This window comes from Etheostoma spectabile, unplaced genomic scaffold (genome assembly GCF_008692095.1).
Source record: "Etheostoma spectabile isolate EspeVRDwgs_2016 unplaced genomic scaffold, UIUC_Espe_1.0 scaffold00007669, whole genome shotgun sequence".
Lineage (NCBI taxonomy): Eukaryota > Metazoa > Chordata > Actinopteri > Perciformes > Percidae > Etheostoma > Etheostoma spectabile.
Genome location: NW_022603511.1, coordinates 2,501 through 29,292, shown reverse-complemented (window position 1 = coordinate 29,292; position 26,792 = coordinate 2,501). Strand labels below are relative to the sequence as shown.

Genomic DNA, 26,792 nt, shown 5'->3' with positions numbered 1-26,792 from the left:
ATATCTGGTAGGTTTACCTTTGGATGGAGTCAGGCTCGCTGTTCCCAGTCTTTATGCTAAGCTAAGCTAACACACTTGAGAGTTGTTTTGATCCAAACAATAACTCTCAGAGAGAAATCTAATAAGTGTTAATATTTAATCAGATCAGTGGGTGTTGTTCATAACAGATAATATTCAGTAAACTAGAACAGAAAAGATGTCTGACTGTTCAAATGTTTTCTATATTTCATTTTGTGTAATTTATTATAGATTAAAAGTCCAGTAACTGATTAGTTCTGGTCCAGCTCAGTGAGCCAGTTTCTTTCTGATTTTAAACCCAAATGTGAACTGGTCCCTAACTCTTCAGATAAGAAACAAGTGACTCTGTCAGCAGAGAGCTCAATGATAAAGATTAGAGATTTATCAATGATAGAGATTAGAGATGAATCAATGATAGAGATTAGAGATGAATCAATGATAGAGATTATAGATGAGCTGTAGAAGCATCATGATGGTGTGTTGGAGTTACACACACAGGTCCCTGGAGCATACGAAAGACACCTGGTTGTTGCAGGAATAGTCGTTCCAGTTTCCTGTGCAGAGAGCTTTCAACAAACAGAACTGATTACATTTAATCTTTGTATTTTAAAGTGCAACAAATAACAATATATTTTAAATGTTTTTTTACCCGTGGGCCAGTTCATCGTAAGACAGTGCTCCCCTCCACAACAGTTGTTAGGCTCCCCCGCATTCCAGTTTCTGTAGTTGAATGTGGATCCATCAGACCACAACCACGTACCCTCCTGGAGGAGAAAGACTGGGTTAACGTCAAAGTGAAATCAAGAGTAACACTCATTTAGGCCAGAAGACTTCTTACTTTCTACAATAACTCATGAGACCCAACACATTCTCATGAACGGGTTTGTGAGATATCGAATGAAAACGTAGTTTGGACCAAAACACTCCAGGGACATGAACACTCGTTTACAAGGTTAAAGTCTTGTGTTGTCTCCTTAACTTCTTCTGGGACATGAACTCTGATCCCCAGCTTGACAGCCTTGTGTTTTAGGAGCCTAACCCCCCCCCCCCCCCCCGAAGATCTTCACGCTCTTATTCAGCAGCAGTCAATGTGCTGCTACTGTAACACGTGAAATACAAATTACAGAGCTTTACTTTTCACAGCTACGTAAATATGAATGCATTCATAACAACCGGCTGAGAGACAAGCAACATCACTTCCTGTTAGATGATAAATGTCTCACCTTGGCTGAGTCAAAGCCTCCGATCCAGGTGGTTTTGTGGGTACCGGTCGCTTTGACGATGAAGTCTTTGAGGAATGTATGTTCTGCTGCTGAGTGGACGGAAGCCAGATTCCCTCCAAAAGAGATGCAGGTGGCCTAATGGAGACAACATCATCAGGTTATAATGTCAAGAAAATCAAAACATAATCACATTATTAACTTTTACACTAACAGCCTATTTTTACAGTGTGGTATTAATACTTAAACTGCAGTAAAGTATAATAGTTGACTGGTATGTAGTATGCATGTGTTATGATAGATAGAACTGCTGTACCTCTGCATCGGCCCAGGTCCTTGGCTGGTTGAAGTAACCGAAACAGCGAGAGCCAGACTGGGTCCAACCAGGAGGACAGGGGACGAAGGTACCCTGTATGAAGAAACCCACCAGAACCAATCAGACTAGTCTATATGGACAACTGTTCATTTCTGGGATTGTTCCTCTGCAGCGCTGTGGAGATAGAGCTGGCAATGCAAGACTCCAATCAGAGCAACCCAACGAGTCCCAGATCCTGTCCTGACCTGGGCCCCACGTTGGATTGGGGTCACACAAATATCAATATATTATAAATGCACATTCATGAGTGCAACTATAGTAACAAAAATGGAAAGCGGAGGCTTATTAGTAGCAGAATTAACCCATCCAATAACACAACCAGGAAGTTAACATAACCACGAGTAACTAGCATCATTATACGAGCATCTGTATCTTTATGTGCTGACCAGGGTTGGCCCTGGTCAGCACATAAAGATACAACGATTTCTTCAAAAGGGAAGATTGTAAACTGTTTTAAAATGTATTATTACTGTAACTACAGACCAAATTTCCATGTTTAATTTTGGGACAAAGTCCAGGCAATGAGCTGCCAGAACATTTTCCAGATTTATTTCTTCAGAGTGAACTTACGTATGCAGCCAGCAGTCCGCTGGACAGACAGAGACACACAGAAATCAGAAAGACTGAGGACATCTGTGGAAAGACGGTAAAGAAAGTCAACACACTGCATGCTGGGAAATAATGGCAGACAATGAATGACTACATGGAACATTAATGAGTCGTTTATCAAATTAAAATATCCATCTATTTATAAATGTATTATATATTAAAGATATGGTTTAATATCTGATGTCGTGACCCAGCCTTCATGACCACAGAAGGAACCAAAACTGGTTTATTTGGATATTTAAACTAATATTTTCTATTGGAGTAGTAGATCGAGAGCTTTGCCTTCTGGCTCAGCTAGAAAGACAACACTAGTTATTAAAATATTAAAATATGAATACCTTTGCTGAGGTGTTGACACGAAGGAGAAGATCAAGCTGATGACTGTCACTGAAAAAATGTCACAGATATGAACCGCATTATACATTCAATAACTACAAATTATGTTCAAGTTGACCTGATTTACATCATTAATGCATTCTCAATCTGCAGTCCAGTTGGATCTTTACTCAACAGGAAGAAACTCTGCAATCTAACATTAATAAAATATACCAACCAATCAGAATAAACAGTCAATGATAATGATGAGAACACAGGGAGAAATGTCCTTCAAACTCACATCAATCCTGTCTTTGATCGGCCTGGTGTGTTTGGTGTTGGAGGGAAAGAAGAGTCCCTTATATACCTTGGAAAGGGGCGGGGTCTTAATCATGATTGACAGTCCATGCGGTGGTGCAGGTGGGTATTTGATATTTCACCAATATTTAACAGGGTGTAAATGTCAGGATCAGATGGTGTCTGGGTGTAATGAACACTGGGTTTAACTGCGTTGGGTTTATTTTATTCACCACACCGTGACCCAGGGGGATTTCCATTTATTAAATACATTCTCCCAAACAGGATAACAACAAGGGGAGAGTCTACTAGACTAGAGTCTAAGTCAAGTCTATGGTCTCTGAGCTAAATTCTAAGTCAAGTCTCAGGTCACTGAAGTAGGGTCTAAGTCAAGTCTCAGGTCACTGAAGTAGGGTCTAAGTCAAGTCTCAGGTCTCTGAGCTTTTGGCTTTTTTCCGTTCCTAATTGTGTTATACATCCTTTTTGTGCTTGTGATACTTTTACAAAGTGAAAAAGTCCAAAGTCCCCCCCAAAGGTACTTTGGTTCATTATTTATTTATGGGGCCACCGGAGGAGTTTTGGAATGCTTTGTCGAAATAGACCTGACCCCTTTGCCAGCGATTCATTTTTCAATGACCTTCTAAAGTTATTCAGAAATAAGACATGACCCCCCCAACAATTTCTTGATGTCTCATGTCCTGGTTTGTGCTTAGCAAAGACGTCAAGTTTTTACAACCATGAACTACATGACTTCCCCTCTGCTTTCTCCTCTCACACATCATCCCCCCCCCCCCAACCCCCCCCCCCCCCGTTATGTCGGCATTTCAGTAATAATAAAACAATAAAGCATTGAGTCTGTTCCACAAAGCATGCTGGGTAAACAAGTACTGTAATGGGAGAATTACATTTAAGCAATAATTTCATATATCATTCTATAATATGCATGTGTTGTTGATCATTCATATAATTATAGACAATGTCTTTCAGGGTGTTTGACTGAATCTCTCTTTGTGTCCTCCCTGAAGGAGAAGACAAATGTTTGTCTTTGCATTTTTCCTCCAAGGACAAATTCCACAAAGAAAACAGTTGTCTGGACAGAAACAGTTGTCCAGAGCTTTGTTATCATAGCAGGTCCAGGTATTGGCTCCAGAAATCACATTCGCTGTAGAATCTTTGGTTCTGGCCTCTAGAAGCATCGGCAGAGTTTGACATTCATGGAAAAAAACTGAAAACTACTCTTGAAAAAAAGGTTTGAGCTGTGTGCTGCTGTCTTAACAGCAGAGACGGCAGATCTCACCAGGACGAGCTCAACCTGCAGCTGGAGACCACCAAGTTCTACTCAGACAGCATGTAGTTGTGTCTGTAATTAGTCCAAATGATTTTACACATACGGCCTCGATAGAATCCAACATACCGGCCGGTCCTCGTCAGCCTCCTGCAGATACAACACAAGCTAGTGGGACGTTTGAGCTCATTGAACCTGAAAAAGACTCAAGTAGAAGCTTGTGCTGCTTGTTTTTGTCTAATTCGTTTGTTGTAATTCCATTAGATATGGCAGAGAGGACAGTACAAACACACCTGGACTCATATACTATATATAATCCAGGTCGACTTAATAAAATAAATACCAGACCTCAGTAGACAAAGTGGAGTTGTTCCAGTATTTCTACATCTACATTTTGAAGCAGTCCTGCATTTTGTCTGTTTGATGTCATGAAGCCAGGTGTCTCATCACCTATCAAATACCTCACTGAGACCAGCTCTGGTCTTCACCCCCCCCCAGGGGAAATATTAATGATTTGCCCTGTATAGAAAACAACAACAGACACTGTTTAAGACTATATGTCTTTTATTTTTGAATGCTTAGTTGATTACATAGTAAAGGAAATCAGATGAATAAAGAACCCAACACATCAGTTTTAAGAATAAAAAGAAACCAGTTCATTAAACCAGTGGACTATATGAATTATTAATAGTTATTATGAAGTGTTATTACAGATGCATTCTCCTCTTGGATCACAGAAAGCTCTGATAAAATATACACTTTAATTTTCTATCTGGACACTTTGGATGAAAAGATCATTACCACTCATATCTGGTAGGTTTACCTTTGGATGGAGGGTTAGATGAATCAATGATAGAGATTAGAGATTATCAATGATAGAGATTAGAGATGAATCAATGATAGAGATTAGAGATGAATCAATGATAGAGATTAGAGATGAATCAATGATAGAGATTAGAGATGAATCAATGATAGAGATTGGAACAAGTCCCGTCGTTCCAGTTTTCTCCTGTAGAGAGATTTCAACCAATAGAACTGATTACATTTAATTTTTGTATTTAAAAGTGCAACAAAGAACAATATATTTTAAATGTTTTTTTACCTGGAGGCTTGTTTTTGTCTAATTTCTGCATGTACAGAATTAAACTTAGAGCTAAAGACCAGGAAACAAAGACACAAAAACTTTGCCGGGACACACTTACACTCTGTAATTGGAACAGTGCCAACTTGTCCTCCACGGGACTTTTGTTTGATGTTCAAACACCAACGCGCATTTCATATCCGTGTTGGTGTGTTCAGACATAATATCTGTATTGGCATGTTTCAACACGTCAACACGGATATCACATTCAATATCACATCTACTATCATGTCTAATATCATATCTAATTTCATATCCATGTTGGTGAGATAAAACTCGTATACGTGTCCCTGCTGAACACATGACTGGTTGGAGTGGTTTCCAGCTGAGGTGAAGGAAGGTGGATTCTACACACACACATAGACAATGATAGAAGAAGCACTTTGAGGGTTTTAGGGTGGATGGGTCAAACAATACAGGACTTTCCCCCAGGAGACCGGGGTTCTGGTCCCCTTTGTCCCATCTCCCCATCCAGAACCCTAACTAAGTGGTTTTACTCTGCATAATGAACAATGAGGCCAGAGGTGTCTGCATACGCTCATATACGTAGAGGGTCATGCCTCTATGCAAAGGTCCAGGGTTCGAGTCCGACCTGGGACTATTTCCTGCAGGTCTTCCCCCTCTCTCTCCCCTTCCTCACCTAGCTGTCCTGTCCATTAAAGGTGGAACAACACCCCCCAAAAATATCTTTGAAAAAGGGATATGCAGAGGATGGGATATCCTAACCCAAATTAGTTACAAGTCCCTGAGAATGACCCTGTTACGACCCTTACGTTTTCGGTAATGGTGTTTGGAATGTGCAACGCGCCAGCGACCTTTCACCGGCTTATGAGCCTGGTACTTGGTGACGTGCCAAATTGCAATGTATACCTGGATGATGTTGTGGTGTACTCCTCCTGTTGGTCTGACCACATGGCCACGTTAAGCCTCTTTGACCCTCAACCTGGCCAAATGTGAGTTCGGGAAGGCCGTCGTGACCTATCTTGGGAAGCAGGTTGGTGGAGGACAGGTGTGCCCTGTAACTGCGACGGTGGATGCCATTCTGTCTTACCCTGTACCCACAACCAGACGTGAGCTTCGACGGTTCCTAGGAATGGCTGGGTATTATCGGTGTTTCTGCCAAAACCTTTCTGTGGTGTTAGCCCCTCTCACTCACTTGTGTAGCCCAAACCAGCCAGCAATAACACATAGGTCATCTTTCCTGCATACATCGATCTGGCCCAAAGTAGGATTGTCCACAAACCTCCTCAAAATCAAAGAGCGCCATATCCCGGACGAGCCCCCACTTATGTTACAACCCTTACATTTTCAGTCTAGGGGAAGCTAGGACGTAACACAAATCAACAACTCAAACTAACAAAAGAGAGACTAACAAGTCAAAGTACGTAACAAGTACGTTTTATTACGTAAAGTGGATGTATGTATATAGTTTCTATACACACACACACACACACACACACACACACACACACACACACACACACATTGATAAACAAAAATGGCTATTAAACAGTAACCCAACCAAAAATAGAAGCTTTAAAAAACATCAGGGTCTCCAAGGCCAAAACAACAAACAAAAACCCATACTACCTGAAAACAAGATGGCAACTGAGCTACAGCATGAGAAACCAAAACACACAATGCTAAACTCCCTGACTGTCCACAAAACAGGAGAAAAAGGGGTCAAAACAAATGGCAGAGAACCCTTAATAGCTTCAGGTAACAACAAGTCAATACGTTCACAAATCATATGCACCAGCAGAGAGTGGTACACCAACTACTCTCAGCATGACAGGAAGTTGTGGCAAGAGGAAGGGGGGGGGGGGGTCTTGGACCTGGGAGCTTTCACGCAGCCTCTCTGATAACTGGATTGAGAACACCTGTGGACGATCAGGCACTCAGGGGGGGGCACACCTGAAACACAAAACAAAATGTCTCTCTTCCAAACAGAGGCCAGAGCAGCGTTAGAGAACGTAACAGACCCAAAAGGAAGAAAGATGCCAAAGAGCCCAACAATTACCATGAAGACACAAAACTACAGCAAAGAGACACAAGTTGAATATGTGATAAAGCTGATGAATATCACAATGATATAACTTGCAATAAATAAAAGTGTTATCTCTTCTTCTGCATTCAGTATTCTGTTAAAAAACACAAATTGATATTTGAATTTAAACCAATTGAAAGGAAACAATTTCCAACAAATTCAATAAAAAAAAATAGAATGACAGTTACATTTCAAAGTGCAATTTTCTGAAATGTTCTTCCAAACAACTAAATATCTCTTGGTGTCTTTCCCAGTGGGTTTGTTTTTAGACCGTAACTGCCAAGTGTTGTGAAAGATTTCCTAACCCTCCCGTACACACTGATCCCCAAACGGGGCTCCTTGGGTGTGAGCAGTTCCCTCTGCTTCTGGAGATCTGACTCTCTGAGCAACAGGCCCCAACACGTCAGGAGAGACCGCCACACATCCTCAACTCGGATCCTGAACACAGGAACGCCGCCCCCCCCCCCCCCCCCCCCCACACACACACACACACACCACTGCTCCTGAATTCACGCCTCCAATCAAGGGCGTAGCAGACACTTAACATGTCAGGGCCCTCCGTCCCCACACTTGAAAGACGTCTGAGTTGATTTGAACGCAGCACGAGTCGGCGTGTGCACGTTACTCAGGTTGTCAGGAGTCAGCCACTGATTGGTCAAGTTCTTCTAAGATGAGAGGTCTGTAATTTTCATCATGGGTACACGTCAACCATAAGACAAAATGAGAAAAAAATCCAGGAAATCCCATTGTAGGATTTTAAAAAGAATGTATTTGTAAATTATGGTGGAAAATAAGTATTTGTTCACCTGCAAACAAGCAAGATTTCTGGCTCTCACAGACCTGTAACTTCTTCTTTAAGAAGCTCTTCTGTCCTCCACTCGTTACCTGTATTAATGGCACCTGTTTGAACTGTTATCTGTGTAAAAGACACCTGTCCACAGCCTGCAACAGTCAGACTCCAAACTCAACCAAGACCAAAGAGCGGTCCAAGGACACCAGGAAGATTGTAGACCTGCACCAGGCAGGGAAGGCTGGATCTACAAAGGCCAGCAGATTGGTCTGAATAAATCAACTGTGCAATTGTAAGAAAAAGGAAGACATACAAAACCATTGATGGGATACAAATTTACACAAAAATATGGGGAGGACAACTCATTTAAATATGCGATAATAAAGATCAGTGTATATGATGGTGTAGAATGTGCATGAGGCCAACAAATTTGAACTATTACGGCCAAAAGGCTCTCTGGGCGTGCCCAAGACCCCCTAACACTAGTTAAATGTAAGCCAGTCTCCCATTGGGCGAGAAGCAGCAGTTAAGCACTATGGAACGATTTATTAACACCTATGTGTTTTCATTAGTCATAAATAACATACAGGCTAGTTGGAATCTGTGATTTTGGAGAGACATATGGAGAAGGATCTTTCATTAAAACTCCTCCTACTGGGCTCCTAGCCCACCTGGTAGAGCATGCACCCATATCCAGAGGCTCAGTCCTCAACGCAGCAACCGTGGGTTTGACTCCAACCCTGGACCCGTTGCTGCAGGTCATTCCCCCTTTCTTCCCCCTTCTATGTCCAAACTGTCATATATAATAAAGGCCTAAAAAAAATCATCTTTTTTTTCAATATCATTATCAACTTTATTGTTGATACCCCCACAGTTGTCCTAATGACAGACAACGTAACAGCTGACAGAGAGGAGGTCCGTCTGGCTCAGTGGAGTCAGCATAACAACGTAGACCTCAACAACTAAGACCAAGGAGGTGATGATGGAGTCCAGCCGGTCAGGTTGTCCTGAACCTCCCACTCTCTGCAGGACATCTACACAGGCCGACTGGAAACGAAAGCCATCCCCCCCTCAACACTGCCTGTTCTCACCCCTCCCCCCCGAGAGTGGGCACAGAGATTAACAAATCATCATCTTTCCGAGAGATGTACAGACTGCAACCCCCCCGCCCCATTACATTAACCCTTGTTTAAATGGTTTTATACTGGAGTGGGGGGGGGGGGGGATGAAGTGAAAATAAAGATAGATTTATGTAGATTTAAACTTTGGAGCTTCTGGATTTAACAAGGTCTCATTTCTCTATTTCTCTGAACCTGCTGTTAATTTGTAAATAAATATTATTGTTGTTATTAATTTTTATTATTATTATTCTCTAACAGATAAATTGTTCAGATGAACATGATTCCACATATGTGATGTTTTAAATATGCAGAAATAAAGGAGAAAAATAATTTTGCTTTATGTAAACAAAGACATTTGCACCATAAATTGATGCATCAAAACTCACCAGGCTGCAGGAAATGAATGAATATTTTGCGAAGGATGACCCCCCCCCCCAGTTATAATGATTGAGCCAAACCTAGGTGGTTTACTGAGAGGCAGAACCACCATGAGGTCCAGAGGTTCAGCAGCTGGGTCTCTAAAACAACATGTCTGCCCTCTGCTGGAGACCCTGAGATAACACACCACCGTCTGGCTGCTGGCTGGAAAAGTGTGTGTGTGTGGGGGGGGGGGGGCGACTAGTTACATGAATTATCAAACACAGGCCAGGATGCTAAACTGTCCATTGGGCCAATAGATGGTTTGCACATGAGGTTTGCCTTGATGTTAAGAGTGGCATGAGAGCTGAATTTTAGATGTGCAAAGTTGTAAATTTCGGGACACATCATCAGTAGTGTACCTTTAAATCCGGGGGTGTTTTGGCCTTTCAGCACTAGACACCCTCATCAAAGGTGGCCAGCTACAGGGTGATCAAGCCTGAGCTTGTGTCCCATGCCTAATTGTAAAAAAACAAAAACAAAAGTAGTTGTTTTAAATGGCGCACCTTGTTCTCCCTCCTCTTGGGAGGTTGTGACCTGCGCTCTCAAGTGGGGTATGGGGGGGGGGGAGGAACCAGTGAGCGGGTCATATTGATGCTCTTTGAGCCCAGCTAGGGTCTTTCCTCTTGATCCATATCCACTGGCTGCTTCTTCCTGCTGCTTCAGAGACTGATCTAACAGTCTGTTGCAGACCCGGTCCATGGATCCCGAGGGGTTTCATCAGCTCGATGGTGGAAGAAGCCACGAGACCTCTGCACCCCCCTTCAACCGGACAGATACTCGCTCTCCATCCTTGCTGTTGAGCATCTGCTGCCAGTTCTGTGTAGCGCAGTTTCTTGCGTTCATAGGCCTCTACTGTTGAATTCTCCCATGGAACTGTGAGCTCTATGATGGAAACAGACTTCAGTGAAGGGGACCAGAGTACCAAATCTGGCCTAAGGGTAGTGGCCCCAATCTCAGGTGGAAAGATTAGTTATCTTCCAGTCCCGGGCCATGGCTAGTTGTTCAGCTTCTGGTTTTGTATGGGGATGGTTGGGCTTTTTCTGTCCCTCTCGGATGTAGTTTGGGGCCCTGATGGAACTGGTTTCACAACACAGTTTATAAAGGGAAATGTAATCTGGTTCAGTGAACTGGGAACATGCTCATGATGATTACATTGGGAGTTACACGTGAACGTTTTCTTTAAAAGACTCGGCCATATGTTGAATAATATTAATTTAGTTGCTTTGCATGTTTTCATGTGCATGATGTCGTCTTTTGCCGTTTCCAGCCACCCGTTCAGTAACGTTAGGCGCTCTTATTCTGATGCTTTGATTGGACAGTTAAATCTCCTCCAGCTGTCTGAGAGGTGACACATACAGTATGTGACTGCATATAAAAACGTGTTCCAGTACTGTAAATCCTAACCACGGGTACATAACCTGTTACTACTTAGAGACATATTGATCATATCTAGTAATGGAGTGGTAACCATTAGATATGGAAGAGAGGACAGTACAAACACACCTGGACTCATATACTGTTTATAATCCAGGTCGACTTAATAAAATAAATACCAGACCTTAGTAGACAAAGTGGAGTTGTTCCAGTATTTCTACATCTACATTTTGAAGCAGTCCTGCATTTTGTCTGTTTGATGTCATGAAGCCAGGTGTCTCATCACCTATCAAATACCTCACTGAGACCAGCTCTGGTCTTCACCCCCCCCCCCCCCCCCCAGGGTAAATATTAATGATTTGTCCCTTTTAGAAAACAACAACAGGACCAGACCCTGTTTAAGACTAAATGTCTTTTATTTTTGAATGCTTAGTTGATTACATATAAAAGGAAATCAGATGAATAAAGAACCCAACACATCAGTTTTAAGAATTAAAAGAAACCAGTTCATTAAACCAGTGGACTATATGAATTATTAATAGTTATTATGAAGTGTTATTACAGTTGCATACATATCTGGTAGGTTTAACTTTGGATGGAGTCAGCCAGTCTTTATGCTAAGATAAGTGAACTGCTTCCATGTTTCCAGTCTTTATGCTAAGCTAACGTCTGCTTGAGGAAACGTCATATTTAGCGTACACATATGAGAGTTGTTTTGTTCTGAACCTTAACTCTCAGAGAGAAAGAAAAATGGAATAGATGTGCGAGTATTCAAATGTTTTCTATATTTCATTTTGTGTAATTTATTATAGATTAAAAGTCCAGTAACTGATTAGTTCTGGTCCAGCTCAGTGAGCCAGTTTCTTTCTGATTTTAAACCCAAATGTGAACTGGTCCCTAACTCTTCAGATAAGAAACAAGTGTCTCTGTCAGCAGAGAGCTCAATGATAAAGATTAGAGATTTATCAATGATAGAGATTAGAAATGAATCAATGATAGAGATTAGAGATGAATCAATGATAGAGATTAGAGATGAATCAATGATAGAGATTAGAGATGAATCAATGATAGAGATTAGAGATGAATCAATGCTAGAGATTAGAGATGAATCAATGATAGAGATTAGAGATGAATCAATGATAGAGATTAGAGATGAATCAATGATAGAGATTAGAGATGAATCAATGCTAGAGATTAGAGATGAATCAATGATAGAGATTAGAGATGAATCAATGATAGAGATTAGAGATGAATCAATGCTAGAGATTAGAGATGAATCAATGATAGATTAGAGATGAATCAATGATAGAGATTAGAGATGAACCAATGATAGAGATTAGAGATGAATCAATGATAGAGATTAGAGATGTAGAGGCTTCATGATGGAGCGTTAGGGTCACACAGAGACTGGATAATATTAATGGACAGAGCAGGTGTGATGTCACCCATCGGTTTGTGGAGATTTGCTATGAGTCGGCAAGATTGCCGTTACGGGCTCAGCCATCCTGGTTGATGATGTCATGATTTTAGACGAGAGGGAGGAGGCAAGGAGGAGAAAAGGAGGAGGAGGGAGGAGAGAAGGAGGGGTCAACCAGACCATAATTCATAAAATGATCATTCTGTGTTGCAGAAGACTTAAAACTAGCAATTGAGACCGTGCTCTGTCATTAATATTAATATTATATTAATATTAATATTAAAAGTCTAGGGTTACACGCTGTCCTTGGAGCACATGAAAGAAAATGAGGCGCCACAACCCCCGTCGTACCAGCCGGTTACTGTAGAGAGAGAGAGAGAGAGAGAGAGACAGAGAGAGAGAGAGAGAGAGAGAGAGAGAGAGAGTTCGCAACCAATGACTCACATTCAATGTCTAACTTTTATATTAAAGACTGCAACATACAACAAGAATGTGTTTTTACCTCCATAGTAAATCAGCAGACAGTTTCTCCCTGCACCCCCGCTAGGCTCCCCCCCGTTGAAGTTGATGAAGTCGAATTTGGATCCATCAGACCACAACCACGTACCCTCCTGGAGGAGACAGACTGGTTAAAGTCAAAGTGAAATCTAGAGTTCTTGTTGTTGTAATACTCACTCAGACCAGAAGAGGGTCCTCCTTGTGCTCTACTACAACCTGAGAGGAGCATTCTCATCTAGAGCTCCGTATGATATCGGATGGAAACTTATGCACAACAATTAGTAAGAAATCCTCAACCCGCCGGTCACATGACAGTTAGGTTAGCTGTCTTCTCCTTAACTTCTCCAGGACATGAACACCTGTTTCCTGGTGAAGGTCTTGTGTTTTCTCCTTAACTTCTCCAGGACATGAACACCTGCTTCCTGGTGAAGGTCTTGTGTTTTAGGACCCACCCCCCCCCCATGAGGATCTACTCACTCTTACATAGCAGCAGTCAATGTGCTGCTGACAGTAATAAATACGTGGAATACAAACAGATTACAAAGTTTTAATTGTCACAGCTACAGTTTATGTATGAATGCTTAATGAGAACAGGCTGAGAGACCAGTGACATCACTTCCTGTGTGATGATGAAAGTCTCACCCTCACTGCGTCATGGCCTCCGATCCAGGAGAGAGTGTTTGTAATGGACACTTGGTTAATGTAGTCTCTGATAAATTTATGTTCTTCAGCTGAGTGGATGGAAGCCAGATGCCCTCCAGCGGTCTGGCAGAAGGTCTAATGGAGACAACATCATCAGGTTAAAATGTCAAGAAAAAACATTATTAACAGATCTTAGAGCAGCCATACAGTCAGAGGGGACATTATAATACTTTAAATCAGGGGTATCAGTGGTTGGAAGAAGTATTCAGATCCTGTACTGCAGTAAAACTATTAATAAAACACAGTGAAACATATTCTGTTACAGCAGAAGTTCTGCAGTGAAAATGTTAAAGTCCACGTGTAGTACACTGAGTAGTATGAAGCATACATGAGTTAAAATAGACAGAAGTGCTGTACCTCTGCATCGATCCAGGTCTTTTGCTTGATGTTGTAACTGAAACAGCGAGAGCCAAACTGAGTCCAATCAGGAGGGCAGGGGGGGGCACCCTGTATGAACAAACACACCAGAACCAATCAGACTAGCTCCTCTTCAGCGCTATGGAGATAGAGCTGGAAATGCAAGACTTCAATTAGAGTAACCCAACGAGTTCAAGGTACTGTTCTGACCTGGGGGGGACGTTGGATTGGGATCACTGGGATCACCAAACCCACCCACTCTCACAATAGCTTGTACATGCTCATATGTTGAGCTGTGACTTTTGAACAGCATTCATTTGGGGGGGGGGGGAGACAGAGTAGAAGAATCCTTGTATACAAGTTTCTATTATTATTATTGTTGCAGTTTAATAAACCACCTTAAATGAGACAAGTTGTTTGTCTTCGGCCCTAACTGACCAACAAGACCGCGTCCACCCCCCCCCCCCCAACAAAGAGAATTAACCATCTGAAATGACTTTCCTCTGTATTGCTAAAATCCTGAACACGGGCCTGCCAGCGCGTCTAAAAGTGATGCTAGGTTAGGAGTATTGGCTCCTTTAGCGTCTAACCCAACGGTGTTTCACGTTGTGGAGCTCTGGGTCGGGACGTTTAACTGAAATGGGACACAAGAATGGGACGGTTAGGTTTCAGAGATTGAGGGTTGGGTTACAAAAATGTACGTATGAGTGACATATCTCAGACAGAATTCATCAAGCTTCATCGTGAAAGAGAATCCTGAATCATGCTTCACTTGGCTGACGATGAGAGGAACTAAAGGAACCGGTTGGTAAAACAGGTTCACTCAGATTCTCTTTGGAGTCACTTGGTTTCATGAAGAAAAGCTCACTGTGCATGATGGGAAAGTCCCTAAGTCCATTGTTAGAAAAGACACACCAGCCCCTATTTTAATGTTAAAGTCATGTGTGAAGGGTTAAAACTGTGGATGATATAGAAAAGTTAAGAGAACTTTGATTCTGTCAGCTGGGTCCATTTCATCCAATACACACTAATGTAAAAATGTCGGAAGGACACTTCCTCTTAGTCTCAAAGAAAGCTTAATATTTTAAACAGTTTTAATGGGATTTGAAAGTTGAATAATACCCTGAATATATAAAAGATGTGGAACATTTTAAAGTTTGAATGGAGTTTCTTGATGAATGTAGGAATGAGTAGTTAGCAGTTGAAAATGTATGTATTTGACCTAAAATTTTAACACTTTCTACTCACGTGAATGGGGAAACGTTCCTGAAATCGCTGCATGTTTCGGGAATCATAAGCGTTATGAATATTCTGTATAGAAATGTGGATGTTTTTTATGAAGTTTGTTGAAAAATATGAAAGGAGTTAAGGTTTGAAAAATATAATATATATAATATTCATACAGAATTTCTAGAACGTATATGCCTCCAGCTGTCCAAATAACTTCTTAGAATTAAAAGTTAGTCTTAGAAATGTCTGTAAACTAATAATATATATATATATATATATATATATATATATATATATATATATATATATATATATATATATATATATATATATATTGTCCATAGAACGTGATTCACAGTTTTTTTCTGTTTATTTTCAGTTGAATTATGGGACATTTATCTGATTTATCTTTTCTGAAAATGTTTATATGAATGGAATTTTCTTGTAAAGTGCATTTCTAGTCATAACCCTCTTCCTGTCAAAATTGAAAATCAACACTTTTGTTGACGTTTTTTAATCAATGTTTTTAAAAGTTTTCTTACATTTTTTGCGCTTTCTAAAAGTGTTTGTCACTTTTTTACGTTTAACGCTACGTAACACTAACTTTAGTTCTACAGTTATTTTTGGAATTTATGGTCAAATAAAGCTCATTTATAGGAAATTATACCTGATGTTTGTCTACATTTCACATTAAGTAATTGTGTGAGACAATTAACAACGTGCATGTTGTTGTTTGTCTTGATCAGGTGTTACATATGTGAAATGTTAATTGGAGGATCTCATTAACGCTAGCTAACACAGGGATCTAGTTACAAAAGCTGTTATAACTGTGAAATTATTAACCATCACTTGGATTAGTGAGCATCAAAAGCATCAGAAATGAGTCAAAAGTATTCCTAGCATAAAAAAACACCTTCAAAAAGGTCGAAAAGATAAATAATAAAATTTAATTAATTAAAAACAGATTTCTTCTCCAAGGTTTACCAACTGAGCAGCTTTGCGTGAGTTAAATAACAGAAAATATTCTGTATTTTTACTGTTGCTACACGCCCCATTTCCATTTTAACCACAAGATAAAGTACTGCGTTGCCAGATCTTTGTTATTTTACAGATTTATTTCTTAAGAGTGAACTTACGTATGCAGCCAGCAGTCCGCTGGACAGACAGAGACACACAGAGATCAGAAAGACTGATGTCATCTGTGGAAAGACGGTAAAGACAGTCAGCAAACTGCATGCTGGGAGATAATGTCAGACAATGATCATTAATGAGCCATTCGGCACATTAAAGTATTCTGCTAGTTATAAGTGTAATATATATTGTAGACATGGTTTCTATTTGATAGATTACCTTATAATGTGTAAAACAAAAAGTCTAATTATGAAAAACTCCAAGTTTTCTTAAAATATAAAATGTCCTCTGGATTAATACAGGATTAGTTATTATAAATAATGTAAATTGAAAGACAGTTACCTTAGCTGAGTGGTGATGGCTGAAACCGAGGAGAAGAACCAGCTGATGACTGACCCTGAAAGAAGAATCTTTATATAGGTTACATAGCGCTGTGGCATCTGAAACATAAGAACATGTTTGACCCGTGGATTACCGAGATTTTATTCAAAGGAACGAGGAAACACTTCTTCCAGTAAAAGGTGTTGTAATGCCAATGTGTTTGTTCTTTCCTTTCTTTTCATGCTACTTTATACTTCTACTCCACCTCTCATCATTTGATACTTAAGGACAAAGGACGATGCCATGTGCTCAGGAACAAAGAGAACGAGGCCTCCATGCACACTCTGCAGCCTCAAGGTCACACTTCAGAGTTATAGAAACTACAGAGTGTGTAGTTCCCACCTGCCAGACGATGATTTCCTATTGGCGGGGGTCCCTAAATGCAACAGTGGTCAGTGACCATGTGACCGGGGACATAAAATGATCATTCCCAGCATCTTCAAGCTGCTACAGAAGACAAACCACCGTCTCCACTGGGTCCATGCCAAAGGAAACAGTCAGACGTTATGGACAGGGGAACTATTTAGTGTTCTTGTACCCCTTTGGATCCTGTTGAAACACAGGATCGGTGATTCATGTCTGCAGAAGAGGACGTGTCCTCCAGAAGAGATGGGACAACGTGGACACAGCTCTCACCTTCTCAGGACGACTGGGATGTTTCTTCACTGCCTTTGAAGAAACACCAGCTTTCTCCACTGTCCCTGACTGATAAAGGGTGGAGATCAGGAGACGATGATGAAGACTTTAAAGAGGACGAGTCCTAGGATTTCAAATCATTTACAGCTTTATTCAAACAGTGAACAAACGCTCATGACTCAGTGGGCCGAGTCTGTAGACACATGAATACAAGAGTGACCAATGACCATCAGAAGAACTTTGTTTCTTATAGTCCTCTTGTTCTGCAGGGGTCAGTTAATCTATTTCTGTGAGACAGAGTTCCCTTTGACACGTCTCCTTATTTGTGAGACTCCTTACTCACTTAACTTCCACTAGCTTACACATTCTGATCTGTTCCTGCACCCTAGGGTCCACTTTACGCTGACTCTGCCCTAAAAGCTCCCTCTGGATGGTTTACCTCACTTTTACATGAAGAAATATCAACCCATCACTGACGAGTGATGAACGGACCCATTTTGTTTCCCCCTGTGGTGCCAAATGAACAGGGGACCACACCAGCAGCAAGGAGGGTTAGGACTCTGGGCAGAGGAACAGGAGTGTTATTGATGTCAGTAACCGATACTGCAACATGAACTCAGACACACACTCTGTTAATCATTTTCTACAAGGAAACTGAAACTTCAAGCAGCAGTTTTCAGCAAGAAAAATACAGTAAAGAGAGAACAAGACGGTGTGAAGACAAAAATAATAATAATAATTAAAGCTGCGAGCAGCGATGAATGGGATAAACCTGCTGCTTTATTAAAAATCTTCCATAAGGATGTATTTAAAAGTTCTGTGTTTTTGTCAGATAAAAAGGAGCGAGCATGATGCCTTCTGTTCCTAGATCTAGATCAGTTTACCGCTACTAATCTGAACTAACGACACGATTAATGCCACTAGATAGAAAGAAAACGTTGACTTTCACTCGGTGCTTTTCACTGACAGTAAAAACATTCAATATCAGATGCACTGCTGCGTTGCTAAATGAGAGCAACTCACCAGGAGACTTCCCCAATTCCTCGTTTTCCCCCTCACGTCTGGCGGGCTGCTGTCCTTTCCACCTCTTCCTCATCCTGGTCACTCATGGAGTTCTAGTACTACGCTGAGGCTACTCCCCCCAATGTGACGTCATCACCGAACTGAGGTAAAAACCCGTCAATACCGAACATGACAAAAAAAACCTGGCCTTTATCACTATTTGGAAGCATTTTAAAAATGATATACATATCCTGAGTGATTTTTTTACCCAGTGGTGGTTAACCTGCAAGTTTTGAAAGGGGCATGGTCTTTGTACATGGGTGTGGATAGAGAAAGGGGGGAGGGGGCGGCTCAATGTCACATGTAGACTACAAATTCTAAGTTTCATGTAAATCTGAATGTGTACCAAGATACAACCGTTCCTGTTTCAACAGCCCCAGACAGGAAGTCGGTCCTCTATAACTTGCACATTTTTGGCACTATCACAATTCTTTAGATAACTTTTCATCATGAGTGTCAGTAGATGCTACCTGCAAAGATTTCAGGAAGATTGCAGTCACGGCCTAGGAGGAGTTGGAAAGAATGTAAAACACTTGACAATTCATTAATTCAAAATGGCCGCCTTCTGGTTGGGCGGAGCTAATGAAGGTAAATGGGAAATATGTTCCCAATGATTAAAGCAATATGCTTATCAAATCTGGTGAAGATTGGAGTAACTATGTCCAAGTTAAGGCCTTTGGGTCTCTGGGACCAGGGCCAGTTTTAGACTCGACTTTTCCTCTACCGCGGCTTCGGTCTTCGGGTCTCTGGAACCCTGGAAAGATTTTGGGTCAAGTTGGACCCATTTAAAAAAAAAAAAAAGTGTGTTTCTTTCAACCAAATTTTCAGGAGTTAAATAAATGATCAGCCCACTGCTTTCTTTAAATTTGGATGTTTTATTCAATTTTATAGCATTAAAAAAATATTTCTCAGGAAAGAACGTTGAAAAAAGTGACAAAAATGGTCGCAAAAGTTTCAAAAACGACAAAAGGCGCAAAAATAAAATGGACAGAAACATTGGAAAAAGTGACAAAAACCCTTTAAAAAAAACAATAAGTTACACGGTCGACGTGAAGACAACACGTGGGTTAAGTCAGGGTGCACGTTAGGGGGCGCTGTAGAGCCCCTGTCATCACCCGAGCCCAAAACACTGCACTCCCAGCACTTTAATGCTCGGGCTCTAATGATAACAATAAAAACTTTGGCTGTAAAAAAAGACCAGTAATTACCAGTCAAGTGTTCATGTGTCACGCACCGTTGTTCAGATGATGTTCATTGTGTAGCTTTTGGCAAAGGAACAAGGAAACCTGATCCACTTCATGGTTTTCCCACTTCTGTGGAATGAGGTGTGAATGCTGGGTAACAATGGAGACGTTCACCTTGATGCAGCCCATCAGGTCCCATGACACATTACAGATAATATTAGACAATAACTACAAGTTACACAATAAATCCTGAACAGCCGTGTCAATATATACTTTTACTATCAATACATATACATACATACATATATATATATATATATATATATAATGTATAAATATAATAATAAATAAATAATAGACCTTAGTAGACAAAGTGGAGTTGTTCCAGTATTTCTACATCTACATTTTGAAGCAGTCCTGCATTTTGTCTGTTTGATGTCATGAAGCCAGGTGTCTCATCACCTATCAAATACCTCACTGAGACCAGCTCTGGGCTCCACCCCCCCCCCCCCCCCCCCAGGGTAAATACTAATGATTTGTCTCTTTTAGAAAACAACAACAGGACCAGACACTGTTTAATACATATGTCTTTTATTTTTGAATGCTTGGTTGATTACACTGTAAAAAAACATCTCCTCACTATCTGCTAGCTGCCTGTGGGACAGGCAGCTAGCAGATAGTGAGGTTCAGGGGACAGGCAGCTAGACTAAAGACAACACATAACAACACATTTGACTCGAGATATTTGTCCACAGATCTTCAATGTTCCAAAAATGACAATAACTTTTTTTTTAACAAATTGAGCTATTGGTATGTCAGTGTGAGAGAGAGACAGAAGGAAAGAGAGAGACAGGGGAGGGAGAGACAGGGAGAGAGAGACAGAGACAGGGTGAAAGACAGAGAGAGAGACGGGGGAGGTAGAGACAGGGAGAGAGAGAGACAGAGACAGGGTGAAAGACAGAGAGAGAGACGGGGGAGGGAGAGACAGGGAGAGAGAGAGACAGAGACAGGGTGAAAGACAGAGAGAGAGACAGGGAGAGACGGGGGAGGGAGAGAGTTCTCCGGTGTTGTACAACCGTTAAACAAATATGAGAGCTGGAAACCATATAAAGACAAACATGCTGCTGCAGTGAACTCCCCACACACACACACACACACACACACACACACACACACACACTCACACACACACACACACAGACACACACACACAGATACACTCAGAAATGCTGAAGCCAACCCAAGAAGGGCATCGCCTGGGGGATCCTCTCTCTGTGTCTGTGTGTGTGTGTGTGTGTGTGTTTGTGTGTGTGTCTGTGTGTGTGTGTGTCTGTGTGTGTGTGTGTCTCTGTGTGTGTGTGTGTGTCCTGTTGACTTTCATCTTACAGGGAGCTCCTCGTAGTTCATTCTCAGTGAGAGTTCCCTAAAATATGTCAGTATAAATATATTAGAATAAATATATTAGTATAAATATGTTATTTAGATATATGAGAGATTATCAAAAAGTACTGCAATGATTTATTCCTCCACACATAAAGTACTACTAGTACTGCAGTTATTACTTTGTGATGATATGAGTACGAGTATGAGTAGTAATAGGATTATGAGGACCACCATACTAATAGTGTATGTAGTACTATATGTAGTACATGTGTATTATCCTCCCCCTATAGGATTATGAGGACCACCATACTAAGACTGTGTATTAGTACTATATGTAGTACATGTAGTATTATCCTCCCCCTATAGGATAAGAGGACCACCATACTAATACTGTGTATGTAGTACTATATGTAGTACATGTAGTATTATCCTCCCCCTATAGGATAATGAGGACCACCATACTAATACTGTGTATGTAGTACTATATGTAGTACATGTAGTATTATCCTCCCCCTATAGGATAATGAGGACCACCATACTAAGACTGTGTATGTAGTACTATATGTAGTACATGTAGTATTATCCTCCCCCTATAGGATATGAGGACCACCATACTAAGACTGTGTATGTAGTACTATATGTAGTACATGTAGTATTATCCTCCCCCTATAGGATTATGAGGACCACCATACTAAGACTGTGTTTGACCCCCTTTCTTAATTCTACGTGGCATTGATCCAACAGGAGCTGAAAGCATCACACACACACACACACACACACCACACACACACACACACACATATATATATATGAGATGTTGTCCCATATTGAGAGGACAGCATCTTGCAGGTGATGGAGGTTTGTGGGATCACATCCAGGGCACGAAGCTCCCGGTCCACCACATCCCAAAGATGCTCTATTGGGTTGAGATCTGGTGACTGGGGGGGCCATTTTAGTCCAGGTTGAGATCTGGTGACTGGGGAGGGGGGCATTTTAGTCCAGGTTGAGATTCTCAAAGGTCAACATCTGAATTATTCTAAGGGTCTGGGTCAGGAACGACTCGAGCCAATCATTCATCAGCCATCATTCATCAGCCAATCAGACATCAGCCAATCAGACATCAGCCAATCATACACCAGCCAATCATACACCAGCGTGTAGAAACTATCGTCAAAGCTATGTATTGGAAATCAGTCAAAGAGAAGACATCCTGCAGCAGGAAATCCCCTGAACAAACACCACACACACACACACACACACACACACCACACACACCACACACACACACACACAACACACACCACACACACACACTCTTAAATATCAGGAGGTCACAGACTGACCCCCTCGACCTGCAGACCTAATGTCCATGTGTGGACAGTAACGTTTTGTGAGAAGAGACGTTTGTTTGCGTCTGTCTCTCTGTTGTTGGAGCGTCTGAATCTTATATATATATATATATATATATATATTATATATATATATCTATATATATATATATATATATTATATAAATATATATATATGTATGTATGTATGTGTGTGTGTGTATAATCATATTATAGTTACAATAGATTACAAAGTGTCAGTTGTGCTTGAGTATTTAATTCTTTTCATGAAATATAACATGCTGTAGGTCAGCCTTTACATCTGTCTGTCTGTAGCTCTCTGTCTGTCTGTCTCTCTCTCTCTCGTCTCTCTCTGTCTGTCTGTCTCTCTCTCTCTCTGTCTCTCTCTGTCTGTTCTCTCTCTCTGTCTGTCTCTCTCTCTCTCTGTCTCTCTCTGTCTGTCGTCTCTTCTCCTTCTCTGTCTCTCTCTGTCTGTTCTCTCTCTGTCTGTCTCTCTCTTCTCTGTCTCTCTCTGTCTGTCTCTCTGTCTGTCTCTCTGTCTTCTCTCTCTCTGTCTGTCTGTCTCCTCTCCTGCTGTCTTCTCTCTGTCGTCTCTCTGTCTGTCTCTCTGTCTCTCTCTCTGGTTCTGTCTGTCTGTCTCTCTCTCTCTGTCTCTCTGTCTGTCTCTCTCTCTCTCTGGTCTCTCTCGTCTGTCTGTCTTCTCTCTTTCTCTGTCTCTCTCTCTGTCTGTTCTCTCTCTCTGTCTGTCTGTCTCTTCTCTGCTCTCTCTCTGTCTGTCTCTCTGTCTGTCTCTCTGTCTCTCTCTCTCTGTCTGTCTGTCTCTCTCTCTGTCTGTCTGTGTCTGTCTCCTCTGTCTGTCTGTCAGAGAGAGACACAGTATGATCCTCACTCGTCCTTCTCCATATATGGAGTTTGGATTTCTTTTTCTCTCACTCCCATCATGTCTGTGTGTGTGTGGGTGTGTGTGTGTGGTGTGTGTGTGTGTGTGTGTGTGTGTGGTGTGTGTGGTGCGTGTCTGTGTGTGTTGTGTGTGGTGTGTGTGGTGTGTGTGTGTGTGTGTGCGTGTGTCTGGTGTGTGGTATAAACAGGCTTTGTTCTGTGTACATATCAGGGATGCCAGAGAGGAGAGACATAATTAATAATGTACACAAGGAAAAAAAGAGTTGACTTTGTGAATAAAAGACACAGAAACAAGTAGAAACAAGCTGTAATGTTACCCTACAGGACAGATGTTCATCATCAGGGAGAAACAAGCTGTAATGTTACCCTACAGGACAGATGTTCATCATCAGGTAGAACAAGCTGTAATGTTACCCTACAGGACAGATGTTCATCATCAGGGAGAAACAAGCTGTAATGTTACCCTACAGGACAGATGTTCATCATCAGGGAGAAACAAGCTGTAATGTTACCCTACAGGACAGATGTTCATCATCAGGGAGAAACAAGCTGTAATGTTACCCTACAGGACAGATGTTCATCATCAGGGAGAAACAAGCTGTAATGTTACCCTACAGGACAGATGTTAGATGTTAGAGCCGGGGTGGGAGCTGTCCTTTATGATGTTCTCTGCTCTGCTGAGGCAGCGGGAGGTGTAGATGTCCGTCAGGGAGGGGAGAGGGCAGCCGGTGATCTTCTGTGCTGACCTTACAACCCTCTGCAGCCTCTCCCTGTCTGCCACGGTGCAGCTGCCGTACCATACTGTGATGCAGTAGGTCAGCAGGCTCTCGATGGATGAGCGGTAGAAGGTCAGCAGCAAGTTGGAGTCCAGGTCGTGCTTCCTGAGGACCCTCAGGAAGTGTAGTCGCTGCTGGGCCTTCTTGATGACCGCTGTGATGTTGGCTGACCAGGAGATGTCAGCTGAGATGAGGACACCAAGAAACCGGAAGGTGTGGACCCTCTCCACACACTCGCCGTTGATGTACAGGGGGGCTAGGTCAGTGCTCTTCTCATCAGGGAGAAACAAGCTGTAATGTTACCCTACAGGACAGATGTTCATCATCAGGGAGAAACAAGCTGTAATGGTACCCTACAGGACAGATGTCATCATCAGGGAGAAAACAAGCTGTAATGTTACCCTACAGGACAGATGTTCATCATCAGGGAGAAACAAGCTGTAATGTTACCCTACAGGACAGATGTTCATCATCAGGAGAAAAACAGCTGTAATGTTACCTACAGGACAGATGTTAGATGTTAGAGCCGGGGTGGGAGCTGTCCTTTATGATGTTCTCTGCTCTGCTGAGAGGGGAGTGGTGTTGATGTCCGTCAGGGAGGGGAGAGGGCAGCCGGTGATCTTCTGTGCTGACTTACAACCCTCTGCAGCCTCCCTGTCTGCCACGGTGCAGCTGCCGTACCATACTGTGATGCAGTAGGTCAGCAGGCTCTCGATGGATGAGCGGTAGAAGGTCAGCAGCAAGTTGGAGTCCAGGTCGTGCTTCCTGAGGACCCTCAGGAAGTGTAGTCGCTGCTGGGCCTTCTTGATGACCGCTGTGATGTTGGCTGACCAGGAGATGTCAGCTGAGATGAGGACACAAGAAACCGGAAGGTGTGGACCCTCTCCACACACTCGCCGTTGATGTACAGGGGGGCTAGGTCAGTGCTCTTTCATCAGGGAGAAACAAGCTGTAATGTTACCCTACAGGACAGATGTTCATCATCAGGGAGAAACAAGCTGTAATGTTACCCTACAGGACAGATGTTCATCATCAGGTAGAAACAAGCTGTAATGTTACCCTACAGGACAGATGTTCATCATCAGGGAAAACAAGCTGTAATGTTACCCTACGGACAGATGTTCATCAGGTAGAAACAAGCTGTAATGTACCCACAGGACAGATGTTCAGCATCAGGTAGAAACAAGCTGTAATGTTACCCTACAGGACAGATGTTCATCATCAGGTAGAAACAAGCTGTAATGTTACCCTACAGGACAGATGTTCATCATCAGTAGAAACAAGCTGTAATGTTACCCTACAGGACAGATGTTCATCATCAGGGAGAAACAAGCTGTAATGTTACCCTACAGGACAGATGTTCATCATCAGGTAGAAACAAGCTGTAATGTTACCCTACAGACAGATGTTCATCATCAGGTAGAAAAAGCTGTAATGTTACCTACAGGACAGATGTTCATCATCAGGGAGAAACCAAGCTGTAATGTTTACCCTACAGGACAGATGTTCATCATCAGGGAGAAACAAGCTGTAATGTTACCCTACAGGACAGATGTTCATCATCAGGTAGAAACAAGCTGTAATGTTACCCTACAGGACAGATGTTCATCATCGGGAGAAACAAGCTGTAATGTTACCTACAGGACAGATGTTCATCATCAGGGAGAAACAAGCTGTAATGTTACCCTACAGGACAGATGTCATCATCAGGGAGAAACAAGCTGTAATGTTACCCTACAGGACAGATGTTCATCATCAGGGAGAAACAAGCTGTAATGTTACCCTACAGGACAGATGTTCATCATCAGGTAGAAACAAGCTGTAATGTTACCCTACAGGACAGATGTTCAGCATCAGGGAGAAACAAGCTGTAATGTTACCCTACAGGACAGATGTTCATCATCAGGTAGAAACAAGCTGTAATGTAACCCTACAGGACAGATGTTCATCATCAGGTAGAAACAAGCTGTAATGTTACCCTACAGGACAGATGTTCTCATCAGGTAGAAACAAGCTGTAATGTAACCCTACAGGACAGATGTTCAGCATCAGGGAGAAACAAGCTGTAATGTTACCCTACAGGACAGATTTCATCAGGTAGAAACAAGCTGTAATGTTACCCTACAGGACAGATGTTCATCAGGTAGAAACAAGCTGTAATGTTACCATACAGGACAGATGTTCATCATCAGGTAGAAACAAGCTGTAATGTTACCCTACAGGACAGATGTTCAGCATCAGGGAGAAACAAGCTGTAATTTACCCTACAGGACAGATGTTCATCATCAGGGAGAAACAAGCTGTAATGTTACCCTACAGGACAGATGTTCATCAGGTAGAAACAAGCTGTAATGTTCCTACAGGACAGATGTTCATCATCAGGGAGAAACAAGCTGTAATGTTACCCTACAGGACAGATGTTCATCAGGTAGAAACAAGCTGTAATGTTACCTACAGGACAGATGTTCATCAGTAGAAACAAGCTGTAATGTTACCCTACAGGACAGATGTTCAGCATCAGGTAGAAACAAGCTGTATGTTACCCTACAGGACAGATGTTCATCATCGGAGAAACAAGCTGTAATGTACCCTACAGGACGATGTTCATCAGGAGAAACAAGCTGTAATGTTACCCTACAGACAGATGTTCATCATCAGGTAGAAACAAGCTGTAATGTTACCCTACAGGACAGATGTTCATCATCAGGTAGAAAAAGCTGTAATGTTACCCTACAGGACAGATGTTCATCAGGTAGAAACAAGCTGTAATGTT

The 26,792-nt window shown here is 41.8% G+C and overlaps 2 protein-coding genes across 3 annotated transcripts; both read right to left on the bottom strand.

The window, feature by feature from the left end:
• Positions 1–278: 278 nt before the first annotated feature.
• LOC116678671 (galactose-specific lectin nattectin) lies at positions 279–2,954 on the bottom strand. Of its 2 annotated transcripts, none has more exons than XM_032508440.1 (8): positions 2,840–2,954; positions 2,562–2,610; positions 2,185–2,247; positions 1,555–1,647; positions 1,242–1,376; positions 668–782; positions 448–572; positions 279–399 (listed from the first exon to the last, which is right to left on the bottom strand). In XM_032508440.1, the coding sequence occupies exons 3-7, from the start codon at positions 2,245–2,247 to the stop codon at positions 505–507; spliced, it is 474 nt and encodes a 157-aa protein (XP_032364331.1). In that variant the 5' UTR covers positions 2,562–2,610; positions 2,840–2,954; the 3' UTR covers positions 279–399; positions 448–504. The 2 variants fall into 2 exon arrangements, with proteins under 2 accessions (XP_032364331.1, XP_032364329.1); XM_032508438.1 differs by having other exon boundaries at positions 448–584; positions 2,840–2,953.
• On the bottom strand, positions 442–16,461 carry LOC116678672 (galactose-specific lectin nattectin). The gene is made up of 6 exons (XM_032508441.1): positions 16,354–16,461; positions 13,988–14,077; positions 13,571–13,705; positions 12,933–13,041; positions 12,719–12,791; positions 442–499 (listed from the first exon to the last, which is right to left on the bottom strand). The coding sequence occupies exons 1-5, from the start codon at positions 16,414–16,416 to the stop codon at positions 12,724–12,726; spliced, it is 465 nt and encodes a 154-aa protein (XP_032364332.1). The 5' UTR covers positions 16,417–16,461; the 3' UTR covers positions 442–499; positions 12,719–12,723.
• Between the last annotated feature and the right edge of the window lie 10,331 nt (positions 16,462–26,792).

Excerpts from the sequence above, each read along its gene's own strand:
- LOC116678671 (XM_032508438.1), bottom strand. The coding sequence starts at position 2,247 with ATGTCCTCAGTCTTTCTGATTTCTGTGTGTCTCTGTCTGTCCAGCGGA. Across the intron at positions 1,648-2,184 it reads GCGGACTGCTGGCTGCATAC|GGTACCTTCGTCCCCTGTCC; the intron begins GTAAGTTCACTC and ends TTCTTCATACAG. Across the intron at positions 1,377-1,554 it reads GGACCTGGGCCGATGCAGAG|GCCACCTGCATCTCTTTTGG; the intron begins GTACAGCAGTTC and ends TGTCTCCATTAG.
- LOC116678672 (XM_032508441.1), bottom strand. The coding sequence starts at position 16,416 with ATGACATCAGTCTTTCTGATCTCTGTGTGTCTCTGTCTGTCCAGCGGA. Across the intron at positions 13,042-13,570 it reads GAGGCCATGACGCAGTGAGG|GAGGGTACGTGGTTGTGGTC; the intron begins GTGAGACTTTCA and ends TGTCTCCTCCAG. Across the intron at positions 12,792-12,932 it reads TCTGCTGATTTACTATGGAG|TAACCGGCTGGTACGACGGG; the intron begins GTAAAAACACAT and ends CTCTCTCTACAG.